At 41.7% G+C, this 15,423-nt stretch overlaps 1 protein-coding gene across 2 annotated transcripts in view; it reads left to right on the forward strand.

The window, feature by feature from the left end:
• The window catches only part of LOC129332829 (cytochrome P450 2J5-like), a 55,803-nt gene extending 43,900 nt beyond the window's left edge, over positions 1-11,903 (forward strand). For both annotated transcript variants that reach the window (XM_054984108.1, XM_054984109.1), the window contains one exon: positions 11,612-11,903. In XM_054984108.1, coding sequence (XP_054840083.1) covers positions 11,612-11,802 — 191 coding nt within the window. In that variant the 3' untranslated portion in view covers positions 11,803-11,903. The remainder of the gene's footprint in view (positions 1-11,611) is intronic.
• The last annotated feature ends 3,520 nt before the right edge of the window (positions 11,904-15,423 follow it).

Raw genomic sequence — 15,423 nt, forward strand, 5'->3', positions numbered from 1 at the left:
AAAGATGTTATTGTGACCCCGGGCAGTAGCCTTTTTCTCTCCTGCTTCAACATATTTTGTGTAATCTGTAACAATGGATAACACCTTTATTGGCCATATGCCGTGAACACGACTAATTTTTTTACCGCCCCCCCAAAAGGGGACAATGACAGCTTGTGACTGACCTCAATGCAATACGAGCAAGGCAGAAGATGATGAAGTGCACTTGCCTAGGAGGTGCACATACTCACACATGTTCCTCCTAGTACACATGGCTGTCACTTGCACTCTACTTGTGTGGGCTGACTGTGAGCCAAGGTACAAGTGACAAATGACACTATTCTGGCCAGTTAACAGACTCATATGCTCCCTGTTCACTTGCCATCCACCTGCGCTGTACTTGGTCAAGTGAAGTAACAGTGGATGGCTTGTGAACTTGAAAGAAAACGCCTGACTGTGTTCCCTTGCTAGTCTAGTGGAATTCCTCACTTGCAGCTTGGCTAACAATTGAAAGTGAGCAGTGAAGAATTATGGAGATTATGCTAACTTGCGTGTCAAGTGCAACAGACCAACTTGAGAGCTCAACATAAATACATATTGTGATATATATCAATCCTGTTAACTAACGTACGTTTCTCTACTTCACTCTGGATTTTCATCTCCTGTAGTTCTATGAGTTGTGGAGGAGCTTCGCAGGATACTCCAGTGCTTGCAATTACAGTTTTTGATTCCACTGGAGGTAGAACGCCATTGTTGGTTGTAGACATGGCGGCCATAAAATTGCTGTGTGATAAGAAAAGGAGTTTGATATATCCTGATATATACACACACGGCTGCCTGTGCGCCTTCCCTTTCCCTCCCATGCCCATGCAATCCTATCTACCTGCCCATCCCGGGGAGCCACGAAGTCGCCTCACGGAGGTGGCGTGCGGCTGCCTGCACACCTTCCCTTTCCCACCTGCGTCCATGCAAGCCGCTCTGATCATTTACCCACTTACCTGCACGAACTCTCTCCAGAGATCTCTGGAAAGGCCACAGAGATGGGCACCGATGGCCGCAAAAGACCAAATGACAGGAAATGGTACTAACTTGAGCACGGTAGTTGCAATTGGCTGAAAGTAGCATTCCGCTTTCTGTAATAGCCCACCACTATTCTTTCATCCTGTTTATTGAATGGCGGTGGATCAGTGTCAGGGAGGGCATTATCCACTCAAGGCACAGAACTACCATTGTGGTTTTGCAAATGACTTAATTTATATTCCTAATAAAGAGTATTTTATTATGAAAACTCCAACTTTTGTTTGGAAAATGATTAGACGCAATAAACCGAGGGAATTTAAAGTATATTTTTACTGGTTACCTAACATCTTCTTCTAAAGGCCACTAGGTCCTTATAGATTAACCCTACAGTTATATGCGTGTGTAGTAACGCAAACCTTAACTGCCCAAACATGTATAGGCAAATTAGCTGTAACATTGGGGAGTTGCAGAAATCAGGAATACAAAAACCTATGTGAACATTTAGGGCAAACCAAAAGTAGACATTGCTTAACTGTATTAAGCACTGTTCATTGACTTGTACAGAAAAAAACCAGGATTCAGCTTGAGAAATGATTATGTACATATAACTCAAACCAGTAAATAACATTTAAATGGATAGTAAGATACTTAAACTGTCAACAGGACATACATAGAAATAATTGTTTGCCTCTTGGAAAGACCGGGAAAGAAACACATAAAATTGACGTTAGACTGCAGTCAGTGATAAAAACATATCAAGAATTACACTGTGATGGGCATCCATTAAACAACCTGTGCAGAGAAGAAACACACCTGGTTTTATTACCATCTCAAGTGCGGGAAAAATACGCGCAGTAAGCGGCATGGATATCTAGGGCTCTTTGGGTCACATCTGCCTCAGACCAAGGGATCTGTGGTCTCTCTTCTGGAGGATCGAGGAGCTTCTCTCTTGGGAACGGACCATACAGTACATCACCTTGCACAAGACACATATTGTGCAACACACAGCAGGTTGTGATGACAGCTGTCATTAGTCGCTCCCCCACCAGTAGTGGTCTCTGGAGATAAATGCAGCGGTTTTTCAGTATTCCAAAACATCTCTCCACCACCATTCTTGAACTGCTCAGTCTATAATTATATCTTTTCTGTGCTGCAGAGGATGGGGCGGGGTACGGTTTCATTAACCAGGGTCTCAGAGGATAGGCTGGATCTCCAATAATGACAGGATCAATGGTTAATCCACCAATAGTCTCCTGAATCCTTGGCACTCTGATACCTTCTTCCATCCGCCTGAATATTGGAGAGTTCCTGAGCACTCTTGCATCGTGTGCTTTTCCAGGAAAACCCACAAAAGTGTCCAGAAAACGCACTCTAGCATCCACTACTCCTTGGAGAATCATGGAGCAGCAGCCTTTCCTATTTATATAATTTTCTCCAGAGAAGGGTGGTGCCCGAACTCTAATGTGGGTACCATCTATTGCACCCCAAGCATGCAGAAATCCCAAATCTCGGAAACCCTGAAGTGTTTCGTGGATGTCATGTACTCGTATCCATTTTTCGGTAAGTTTAGATGCAGTGAGTTCACACACTTCATCAAAGGCCTCACAAATGGTTGACTTTCCATGACAGAAGACAGGGATCAGAGCTGCATTTGTGGTTCCCATTGTAAGCTTCCACAGGGTAATGGCGACCAGTTCCTCCGGTTCAAGGTGCTCTCTCATATTCGTGGGTTCTCTCTGAAACGACTCTCTAAGTTCCTCAACAAGCAGCTCAAATGTTGCACGTCTCATACGGAACTGCTTGATCCACTGCTCATCATCATATTGGTACTTAATCCACCAAGGCCACCAATAAGGATTTGGTCGATTGAGCACCCAGGAGGAGCAAAGTGTGGATGAGGTGAGGTAGCCCTGTTTCGCCAACTCAGGGAACGATTCAACAGCCATGATAGCAATTTTAATTTTTTTGTGTCCACCGGTGACCTGAACTGTCTGATTGCTGTGATATGTTGTATTGCTGTGACATGTTGTATAGCTCTACTAAAGCACGTGAGGTTTTCTCACAAAAACTCACCAGTTGTCTGAAGGAAAGCCTAAAATACTTCTGTTGCATCAGAGAAATTTTTCCAAGCAAAATAGAGTACCTTAGGTTACTTTGAATAGAAATTAATTTTGCGCACTTTCTCCTGTTCGACCACATTGTTAGACATTTGTGGTCAAATGTGTTAACAAGTAAAAAGGAATATATTTTTTCAGGTCCACTGAAGGGGTTCAATACAGAACTGTTTAAATTGGCGCGTGGAAACAGAGTTTGAAATATTTTTGCATGCGCCGTTGCACTGCCTTGATTGACGAATCAGAATCAGTGCACTGACCGTTACAGAATATCCCCCTCTTGAAAACTTCGCACTCAAACGGCCCGAACACTACAGTTGCTGTTCCCTCAGAGAGAAACAACATCACATCCAGATTCTTATCAATGGATTCACGAGGGACTGCAACTTCTCCCAGCGAGGGCATTAGTAGCTCCACCTCACCAAATGTTTGCTCAGTGCCCTTGATTATCAAAGTTACTGCTTCTTCATCCAACTTCTCAATTCAGAATTCAAGCTCTGGAGGAAGAGCTGCAAAGGGACTTCCATGGACTGAGGATGAAACTAGAACTTTTATTCAGTTATGGGGAGATGATGCAGTTCAAAACTACTTGGTGCACAATCATTGAAATGTTGGAAAATTCAAGTGGATAGCCAGCGAGATGGCACAAAGGGGGTACAACCAAGACTGGGAGCAGTGTCGCGAAAGGGCTAAGTCTCTATGGAGAGGTTACAAGGAATGTGTCGATGGTAATAATAGATCAGGACATGGAAGGAGAATGTGGCCATTTTTTTGAGGCTCTCAATCAGTTCTTGAAAGTTGAACAGGATCTAGTAGTTCCACGTGTGATCGGCAACGGTGTACCCCCCACTGTTGTTGACAGAAGAAGGCAGTCTGTGAGAACAAGCAGATTGGGAGATGAAGATCCGCAAACTGCAAATCAGTCAAGTACCACTGAGGAGGTTCTGCAGGACACCTTTGAGGAGCCGGCTGGTGACACACTTCCAGAATGCAATCCAGAAACACTAAATGTGACGGTAGAAGCTTCGTATAACACTGGTAATGTGTCAACACACCTGTGAGGGTTCGGTGTCTATACACAAACTGCAGCAAATGATTTGCATTGTGGCTGACTTTATTAGCATTACTTCATTATCAGTGTTAATTCACTGGCATTGCTTATGTATAGTCTTGAACATTGTAAATAAACCTCTGCAGAATGTTGGTGACTTTAAAAAGCACAGCAGACCAGCAATATTGCATGGCAATATTGCATGGCAGACAACATCACTATTTTGTGATGTTCTTTTTATGTCTTGCAGGAACAGCCCCAACAGAAAACAGAATAAGATGCTTAAGTCCTGCAGAGAGAATGGCCAACCTCCGTCTACACAGAAGGGAGTGTCCTCGTAGTGAGGCGGTTGCGTCTCTCGAGGCTACAAGGTCAGGCATTTAGAAGTTTCTAGAGGATCTGACACAACAGAACATGAGTGAGGGAGAATCCCGTCAAAGACAAGAGGCTCTCATGACATGATCCGTTGAGGCTGCTGAATGTCTCGCAGAAAAAGCCGAGGTAGGATTCATGAAAATGATCGATGCAATAAAAGATAACCAGGAGGCATTTGTCGCTGAATTTTCTCAACACAATATTCTAATGGAGATGCTGGTATCTACCTTATTGGATAAAGAGATCAGTACACCCATCCCCATTCTGTCAGGAAATAGTGTTGCCAATGAGGATGTGTCCACAGCGGACACACAGTCAAATATAACAGGCAATGAAAATCAGGAGAATCAACCTATGTTGGAGGCAATTGAGCAGCCCTCTTGTTGAGAGAATATCGTGGCCCCACAACCTGTAACAAGGAGACTCGGAGTCAAGATCAACATTACTGATGATCCGAAACCTCTTCCGCATGATTTCCTTTTCCGAAAGCGACAACGGGTAGCTCCAGCTCGATTCAGAATGTAGTTGCAATCTCTTTGGAAGATAAAAATAAGGGGTTAATATGTTTTGTGGGTGATGTATGTTTAAATGCTGGTTGCTTATGTTCTCAGGATTAAAAGCTTTATCTCTAGTAAGTCATATTCAAAAGCATGAGTAATAGTACATGGTAGAGCACACAAAAAGATCCGCAATTTTAGGATTGGGTCAATATCAAAACGTGTGCATCCTCGTGTTTTTGAACAGATACAATTACAAAAGTTTCCTCCGCAAATTATTGTAATGCTGCCTGATGTGTTCATGTTCATGTTGTGTTGTTCATGTTCATGTTGTGTTGTTTCCAAGAATGTCTGCATGGCTCTATATTAAAAAGATAACAGTTTTATCACATTCATGAAGGGATGGGAGGGGTGTTGGGGTGAATGGGACAAAGATATAGATCTCTATGATAAAATCCCTAAAAACGAACAACAAAACAATCTTTCTCTTCAGAAAATCAGAAGCTCAGATGACAGAAAGCATATACAGAAGGTGTGAACATGCTTCTTTTGAGCAAACATACCTCTCCTCACTGCAACTCTGCAGTGCTGTGTGAGAGTTCCATGGGGCCACAATGAACTGAGGCTTGGAGCGTAACTCCTTGCTTTTCTAGGAAGCAATCTTAGTTTGTCCATGTTTATTTCCAAAATTGCGCAGATCGATGAGCTTGCACATCACTATTGATCAAAATGCAGTAGTTTGTTGGAATAAAAGTAAATTTCTGGCCATAAATCGGAACAAGCAAAAAATATTTATTAACATTTTTCCCTAGATAATTGCTTTAACAGAAACAGAAAAAAAACTTTATTACGAATACAAACTGTTGTTTAAAACTATGTACAGTATTACTCTTCCTCTGAACTTCGATGTCCACGTCCACGACTGAGCACATCCATGAAGGTGGGTGACTTAAAAAATCTTATTTTCTTGGCTGGCGGAGGTTGGTTGTCATCGCACTCTTTAGGAGGTGGCTCCGCTTGGACTCCCAGCCAAGCAATGGGCATCATTGCCGCAGGGCTTAGTCCACCATCTATTGGGTCTACCTCTGTTTCCTCTTCGGTCACCACCGGACGAACTAAAAACATAATGGTAAAGATCACATCTCATACTTACTAAAAACTGATTGTATGGTATTGCAAAGCTGGACACCCAGAATATCTAAAGAAGAGAATGTCCCAATTGACAGAAAAGGTTAAAGTTATAGGTCAATATTTATAATAGCAATACACAAAATATAAAGTAATGGAAGCCCAAACAGAGTTCTCTGAGCAGGCATGAGTCTGCCATATGAGGAAAACTGCATCCGTTTTGTGACATGCATCTTGTTAGAGATACTGCAACATCACAATTACTGAAATATGGTGTATGAAATGAATGATATCCAATGATATCATGTGCATCACTCTTTTTACCATTTTCCTGTCTGGAACACATCTCAGGACTTCTATAAACAGGTGGCAAATAAATTCCTTTCTTACTAACTCCAACAGCAAACGTAATAGAAAAGCACCACGAAACATTTGTGGGGAAAATTCATATACTCACCCCTGAAGGATTCCCTTGCACTCATAATTTTCTCTAGAGCAGTATCAAGAGCATCCACAGACCTCTGTCTTTCTGTGCCTGTCCAATGGAAATGCAATTACTGTCATTGACCAATGCACAGGTATCATGCTTCTTCTGATCCACCATTCAAAACTAGGAATACACGACTGTACATAGAATTAATCATGCAATTGAATTCTCACTTTGAGCACCCCCCCATATCTTTGGTTTCCTCAAAAGGACTTTCAGAGTCAACATCATTGCCACAACTGCAAAGAGAGTGGTCAATTTTTGGTCAATATAGTCAAAATATATATTCGAATATTGTGAGGGTTTTTTTCAGAAGTTGAGCACGTCTGTATATCATATGTAATTATTTTCAACTTCATATATATATAGTTACACTATTATTAATATACTTATACATTCAATTTTAGGAATGACCAATTCAACAAATTCATTTCAGATTCATGTACATACTCTGCCCTCTGTCACCCAGTGCTTCCTCTATCGTCATGTCAAGGTAGACAGAGTATGCAATTTGGTCTATCGAGTCTCGGATCATGGCCGCCTCCTGAGACCGTCCATGAAGGCTTTCAATACGGAATGGTCTCATGCACTCCTACACTGCCTCCTGCACTTGTTCAGGGGGGTTCTTGCTGTCCATCAGGTCCAGCACCTCCTGAGCCCATTCCGACCGCCAGTTCCCCTCCATTGTAGAGAAAGACCAAGATTGTGGCGTCGCACAAAAAGCTCTTCTCAAAAAATAATTGATCTACCAATAAGCCCCGCCCACCACACGGTCACAGCGTCTTCTTCTTCCCCTGTGATTCATATTCTATGGCGTGGACTTCTTTTTGGATTTGACCATGGGCTGCACTTCCAAGTCAACCTGATCTTTCCACAAATGCACATTCAGAGGTGCACCATGCAGTACTTAATCACAAGTTAATTATGTGTGGGTGCTCGGAAATTGTCACTGGTCAGTAACTGACATTGATATCTTACTATGTCCATGGATTATTTGATTCAAATATCAAATTATGGATTATTCAATTCAAATATCGATGCACCAGGAACTATAAAAAAAAATTCATTTAAGACTGATGCAGAGGCATGGCCTGGTGCGGAATTCTCCTACAGAGACGTGTAAGAAAACACTGGAATATTAAGGTCTTTGGGCAATTCTGGTCTGATTTGAAAACTTACGGTGGGATTGCATGGGTGGTTGAAGCAATGTAGCCAACACCCCGGTAAAGGCACACTTATAAATTTAGCAATGGCAACGATGCATGAGGAAATACTTTTTTTTCCTGTTCTCAGCACCACAACGTCGTCGCTCTGGCAAATCCTTTGCTTTTGAAGAAAGAATGCTTTGGGCAGTTTCACAAGTTCCTGGCATAAGTTATGTTAAACACACGATGATGAGTCCCGCCAAAATCCAGAGTTGCGCTTAGGCTTCAGGGGAAAAAATAAGTAATTTACCAATGCGCGGAATGGGAAACAAAAAAACTTTAGGTGCGCCATCTGGTGTGCAGTTAAGAAAAACTTAGCTGTACATTAAAAGTATGAGGGGACAGAGAGTGGATCATGGAAATGAATTGGGCACGCACGATATGGAGATGCATGATGGGATATCATTTCCGCGCCTTGGAGGAACTTGTAGGATACCCGTGCAGAGCTGTACACGAGTTCAACGGCAGGACAGCAGTCCTGACGCGTGAAGCAAGAAAAATCTTGGGTCATGTGTAAGTGCGTTTTCGTGTCATTCATGTGAAATTCATATCATGTGGTCTGACTTTAAGTGTCCTCACTGTTGAATGCATAGCTACAGGTGCAAAAGTCTCATCAAAGTCTTCTCCGTATTTTGGAGAGTATCTTTTTGCTACTAGTCTAGCTTTGTACCTTTATACTTCACCAGTTTCATCATGCTTTACTTTGAAGATTCATTTGCATCCTATGGTAATTCGAGGAAAGTCCATGTTTTGTTCTTGTGTAGTGCTTCAATTGCCACTTTTGCAGCTTGTCTCCATTTCTGTGCTTCTTGTGGAGTTAGCCAGGATACTTGATTTCATGATAAAGGTTCTGTTGTTTCTGCCGTTCTTGTAAGGTAGGAGAGTTGCTTGGCAAGAATGCCTTGGGTTGAACATGTTGATTGTCTTGGCTCTCTGTCTCTTTCCTCATCTTGTTTCTCTTCGTTTGACATCTCTGGTGAAGTAGTGGAGGCACTGCAGCCAATCAGGACTGTCTCTGGGTCTGATGATTGTTCTTATTTTCTTCTACTTCCTCTTCTGGGTTATTTGGATCAAGATATTGGAGCTGGTTGTTCAGATCAGAATAGACTTTCTCTGCAGGTATAGTCTTCTCACTCTCACCAAAACACATTGCTTTACTCATGCTTATCTGGTTGGTAGTTGGATCTGGAATTCTGCTGCCTTTGCTCTTTGAAGAGTGTCTTACAAAAATCCCTTCTGCTGCTCTGTCATCTAGTTTGGATATCTTCTCTTTGGGGATGTAAGCATAAACTTTGCTCCCAAAGACTCTCAGATGTTTCATGCTAGGCTTGCAGCCTTGCCAAAGCTCAAATGGTGTAGTCTGGCTAGTCTATTCCGTATATATGTGGCAGCCCTTATGGCTTCCCCCCAAAATGTGTGTGGAAGTGATGCAGCAGAAAGCAAGCATTTTACCATATTCAGAAGACTTCTGTTTTCCCTTTCTGCCACTCCATTCTGCTGCAGTGAGTACCTGTGGTAGTCTGGAGTTGGATACCTTCATCTTTTTATCTCTTTAATTCAACATATTGGCTCGGTTGCTGTATTATTGCATTGCTGTCATCTGGATGCTCCTATGATAGGATCAGATCATCCACATAAGTAAGAATGTAGGTCCATCTGTCATGCTGGCATTTGGTAAAGAGACAGAGGTCTTTTTCTCTTCTCTGGAATCTTGCTTGAAGTAGTAAGCCAATCAATTTATGGTTCCAAGCTCATGCAGCTTGCCTAAGTCCATAAATGATCTTGTACAGCTTGCATGCAATTTTCTCTTTGCCTCTTTATATCAAGGAGAAGAAAGGGGGGTGCACCAAGTCAAGTCAAAATGAAGAAGAAACAAAAAATGGTGCAAAGAGAAAATTCTTTAATGTTGTATAAACCCTACACGTTTTGCCTCAGCTTCGTCAGGGAGATCTTCAGAATTCTCCTGGACATTAGTACACACAGAGAATGGATGTCCAGGAGAACTCTGAAGATTCCCCTGATGAAGCTGAGGTGAAATGTTCTTGAACACCTATCAAGGATTCACTGCCAGGTTATTGACACTCCCTTAGTTGTACACTACCTTGAACAAAAACACAGAGAACGAGATTTATGCTATACAGTTTTATTTGTTAGCGAACAGAAAGAGGTAAATCTTATAGAGAGAGAGCTCTACCAGAAAGAAACCTGGTGGATTTTCAAACTGAACACTGTCAGCTCGGCTGGGCTTAATATAAATATGGATTTCTCATCTTACTTGTGAGGGTTTTTAGTCCTTTGGTACTGGTTCTTTAAAAGATTGGAATGTTGTGCCTTTAAAATGGGGCTTGTAATGCAGCATTACACACACTCAAAATGGAGGACGATTGCTGATAATGGAGAAGTAAATGTGAAATGTTTGCTTGTACTTGTATTTGTAAGTATGAAAGTACACACAGGCTAGCCTTGGTTTAAATATTTTTATTGTATATTTATTGTTATATTTATGAATTGGTTTAGGATCCTTGTGTTAAAGTAACTGCTGAGAAGAAGACTTGAAACGGGTTCACTCTGCTGGCCTCCCGTCGCAGTTACCCCTCAGTGCTTACATCATACTTTTGGATTTGGATCATTGTACAGAACATTGGACTTTATTATATTTATTCAACTGTACCGCCAATAATTACGATTTGTGTTACTTGGTTACATGTTAGACAACAAGTTTGTTAATTTAAGGCACTGGCACTTCGTAAAATTACTGAGTTTAGCACTTGGCACTTTGTTCTTTGCCATTGGCATATGAATGTTCTTTCACTTTGCACTTTGCATTTGCCATTATACTTCTTGTGAGATGCTTTGCCTTTTGTATATATCCAAGCTATAATGTATGTATAGTTTATGAGACCCCTGAGAGATTGTTACACCACTATATGATATTTGGAATATATTTGTTAAGTGACTATTTAAAAAAAAACAGTTAGTTGATCATGGTTTCTTCCTGTTGTGTAGCTGCTTTTACCGTGATCCTCTCCTTTCCACATTTTGCATAACTACGGGTGCAAAAATCTCATCAAAGTCTCCATATTTTGGGGAGTATCATTTTGCTACTAGTCTAGCTTTATACCTTTGTACTTCACCAGTTTCATCATACTTTACTTTGAAAACTCATTTGCATCCTATGATAATTCGGTGAGAGTCCATGTTTTGTTCTTGTGTAGTGCTTCAATTGTCACTTTTGCAGCTTGTCTCCACTTCTGTGCTTCTTGTGGAGTTAGCCAGGATACTTGGTTCCATGATAAAGGTTCCGCCATTCTTGTAAGGTAGGAGAGTTGCTTGGCAATAATACCTTGAACATGTTGATTGTCTTGGCTCTCCATCTCCTTCCACACCTTGTTTCTCTTGATTAGGCATCTCTGGTGGAGTAGTGGAGGCACTGCAGCTGATTCTAGTCCAACACTCTAACTACTACACCACTCTGGTAGTAAAGTCCTATTCTTTTGCTGATTCTCTTGCCTTTTGTTAGAGGCAGATCAGATAAAGAAGAACCAAAAATGAAAGTATCATGCCAAGGAATTTGAGTGTGGAGGGAGCCCTGGTTTTATCAATAAGAAATGATGATGGGCCACTGGAAGAAGGATTGACCCAGTAATTCAAATTCTCTTATCAATGCCCGAGCTCGATGTTCAGCGAAGGGATACATTCTTTAGGATACAGGAAAAAATAGTATTAAACTGCTGCCCCCATTATTTTCTTTTCAGGGGCTCGTGTGTGTCTGGGGAAACAGCTGGCAAAGATCGAGCTCTTCATCTTCTTTACCACCCTGCTGAGGAACTTCAACTTCCAGCTGCCAGAAGGAGTGAAGGAACTCAGCAAAGAGCCTGTAGTAGCGATGTCAGTGCACCCTCATCCTTATAAGCTCCGTGCTGTTCTCTGCTGCAGTACCTCATGAACTATACAAATCAGATGGCATACGAAGACATTCTTGATAGGAAGCCCATTAAACAGACCTGAGAAAGATTCTTAGAGCCAAAACACACGTTAAGAAATACCTAGGTTCAGCACGTGTTCTCTTACCTCAAGGTTTGCTGGGATCTGTAGGCGTCCTGGAAGCTTAAAGTTTAGCATTTACAGAGCAGCAAAAAGGGAAAGAGAAATACAGGCGCCTGTATTTTAAGCTTTAAGCTTCCAGGACGCCTTTAAGCTTCCAGGACGCTTGCAGATCCTTTAAGCTTCCAGGACTTTAAGCTTCCAGGACCCCTACAGATCTTTAAGCTTCCAGGACGCCTACTTTAAGCTTCCAGGACTCCTACAGATCCCGGCAAACCTTGAGGTAAGAGAACACGTGCTGAACCTAGGTTTTTCTTAACGTGTGTTTTGGCTCTTAGTAGACCTCCTGGTGATCATGGCCTTTAAGAGTGGTTCATGTCTTCTGGCTGGTTTACTCTTTGTTCCATCCACTTCCTCATAATTCTGTTCTGACCTCCTTCGTTATTTCAGGTATATTGGGAAGCCCATTATATTCCTTTGGAGTGCCAATGAAGATCAGCTCATTTACTAGTCTCTCTATCTCACATGTGCTCCGACTTTACAATTGTCTCTTTTTCTCTCCTTTCACATCTTTCAAGCCCAGCAAAACCTATAAAATTGAAGAAAATCCTTTTGGGGTCCTTCTTTGTCTAAAAATGTCAGCCCCAAATATTCCTAAATATTTTTGAAATTTAGATGGGACTTGATTATTGGTATTTTGGGGGAAATAAATATTGCTCCAGTTACTCAAATATATTTTAAAAAACAATAGTAAGAGGAATGTGTATAGACCAGAAATATCCAAATGCAGATCCCTAAACAGAAAAGAGTCCAGTGGCACCTTTAAGACTAACCAACTTTACTGTAGCATAAACTTTTGAGAATCACAGTTCTCTCCATCGGATGCAGATCCCTAAACAGAGAGATATTTTATACTATGCCACACAAATGGGCAAATGCCCTCTATAAGTCTACTGGTTTCAACACTGAACTGGACAACTCTGGAAAGTTTGAGAGGTAAGCTTCAACTCTTTTATGGGAGCTGCCTAAACTGTCCTTGTGTTCTTCAACAGGATGCAGTTACTTATTCCCATTGTAGTATGTGCTTGGAGTATGTCTAGAATCTGAGCCAGTTTGGTGTAGTGGTTAAGAGCGCGAGATTCTACAGGGTGTCTGTTGTGAGGATAATAATAACATACTTTGTAAACCACTCTGAGTGGGTGTTAAGTCATCCTGAAGGGTGGTATATAAATTGAATGTTTTTGTTGTTTTCATTATTATTAAAATCACGCATTTAGGTGACAGAAGATGTAGATGGACACAGAATAAAAAGAGCTGGCCCAATAACTGATTGAATAGTTTGATGATCATTGGATATTTGGACAATAATTGGATGACTAAATGGCCATAACAGTGTTACGAGTAAAGGGCCCTAACAACATTGTGTAACAACAATTGTTTTGTAATGGATGGAAGAATTAATCATCACAGCTTTTCCAACAATGCAACTAAAGTGTATAATAAACTACTAAGATACAAAGGAAGTGGCCCGTTTCTGTCTAAGCATCCCTGCTATCTGAGTGAGTTCACCACGGCTCTGACCCATAATAAAGTCAAATATACTGCTCAGAATACTTACAGGTAAACGCTTGCTGTTTGATGGAGACATGCCATGTCTTCGTCTAAATCATGCCTAATCTGACTCATAAAAAGGGAGGGGTGACTACCTTAGGTAAGATGCCTACGGCCTTGCTCTAATTTGTACCATTGCCCTGAGACAACAAGCTAGCACAATAGGACTCTCCTCTGTTGTCCACCAGCAAGGCTACTTCCTCTTCCCCAAACACCTTCAGTGAGGAGCGAAATGAGCAATAGCACTGTAAGCCACAAAGAAATAAATTCCGATAGTATATTATATTATTCTGTGTTTGCTCATCCTTTGAATGCAATACTTTCCAGCATTATATGTAGGACCTGAGGTATAGCAACTCCCACCGAAGAGTAATACGGTCTTGTGATGGGTAGAACCTTGAAAATTACAAAGAGTTAAGGGGTCAGGAATGTATGCATTGCCTGTCCTCTAAGAGTACCTTGTGTGGAAGACTCAAAACCCTACCCAGTATAAGTCCTTCTCCAAAATAAAATTGTTTTAAAATACAACCTCAATTTGCCAATGCAAATGTGAGGGGAGCATCATGCTGTCCATGACCATGGCTGAGTCCACACACTTTGGATAATGCACTTCCAATCCTCTTTATAGATCATTTGGAACAGATTTTTTTGAGTGCAGAACAAAAAATCCACCTCAAACGATTGATAAAGTGTGTTGGAAGTGCATTATCCAACGTTTGCGGAATCAGCCTATAAAAGATATGCCCCCAAAGGAAGCACGTTGGGTGAGAATAAATATCAGAGTAAAAGGACAAACAAGTCACAAAATCAGCCAAACATACTAAACTGAGAAAAGTACTTAAAGGAGATGTGCAGGGTCAGCTGAGGATCACAGAAGCACAGAGTTGGAAGGGGCCATACATACCTTCTAGTCCAACCCCCTGCCCAATGCAGGATGAGCCTAGAGCATCCATGACAAATATTCATCCAGCCTCTTCTTGAAAACTGCCAGTGAAGGGGAGCTCACCACCTCCCTAGGCAGCTGATTCCACCTTTGAACTACTCTGACTGTGAAAAAGTTCTTCGTAATATCCAGCTGGTACCTTTCTGCATGTAATTTAAGCCCGTTGCTTCAGGTCCTATCCTCTGCTGCCAACTGGAACAGCTCCTTGCCCTCCTCCAAATGACAGCCTTTCAAATATTTAAAGAGAGCAATCATGTCCCCCCCCCCTCAATCTCCTCTTCTCCAAACTGAACATTCCCAAGGCCCTTAGCCTTTCCTCGTAGGGCTCAGTCTCCAGACCTAGATTCTTCCTAGTTGCTCTCTTCTGCACCCTCTCGATTTTGTCCACATCCTTTTTGAAGTGAGGCCTCCAGAACTGCACACAGTACTCCAGATGCGGCCTGACCAAGGCAATATAGAGAAGGACTATGACCTCCTGTGATTTCGATACAATGGCCCTTTTTATACAGCCCAAGACTGAGTTTGCCTTTTTTGCCATCGCATCACACTGACTGCTCATATTTAGTTTACAGTCCACTCTTACCCTAAGTTCTCTTTCTCATACATTACTACTCAGAAGTGTATCCCCCATCCAGTATTTGCGCTTCACATTTTTGTGGCCCAGATGTAATACTGTGAATTGCATCCTGTTCACAACCGCCCACTTCTCCAGAGTATTCAGGTCTTGTTGAATTTTAACTCTTTGGGTGTTTGCCACTCCTCCCAATTTTATATCATCAGCAAATTTAATGAGGATAAAGCTCATAAATCATTCCGTCCTTGAAGTATCACTTGCTGGCAACCACAATGAAATAAAGAGTACATCAGTACTGCAAGAGATTTCCAGTGAAGGGAATATCGATGGACAGACAGATCTCACCTCTTTCCAAGACTGTATTAACATCCAAGGGAAACAGGATGCTACAGAAC

Source organism: Eublepharis macularius, chromosome 6 (assembly GCF_028583425.1).
Source record: "Eublepharis macularius isolate TG4126 chromosome 6, MPM_Emac_v1.0, whole genome shotgun sequence".
NCBI lineage: Eukaryota > Metazoa > Chordata > Lepidosauria > Squamata > Eublepharidae > Eublepharis > Eublepharis macularius.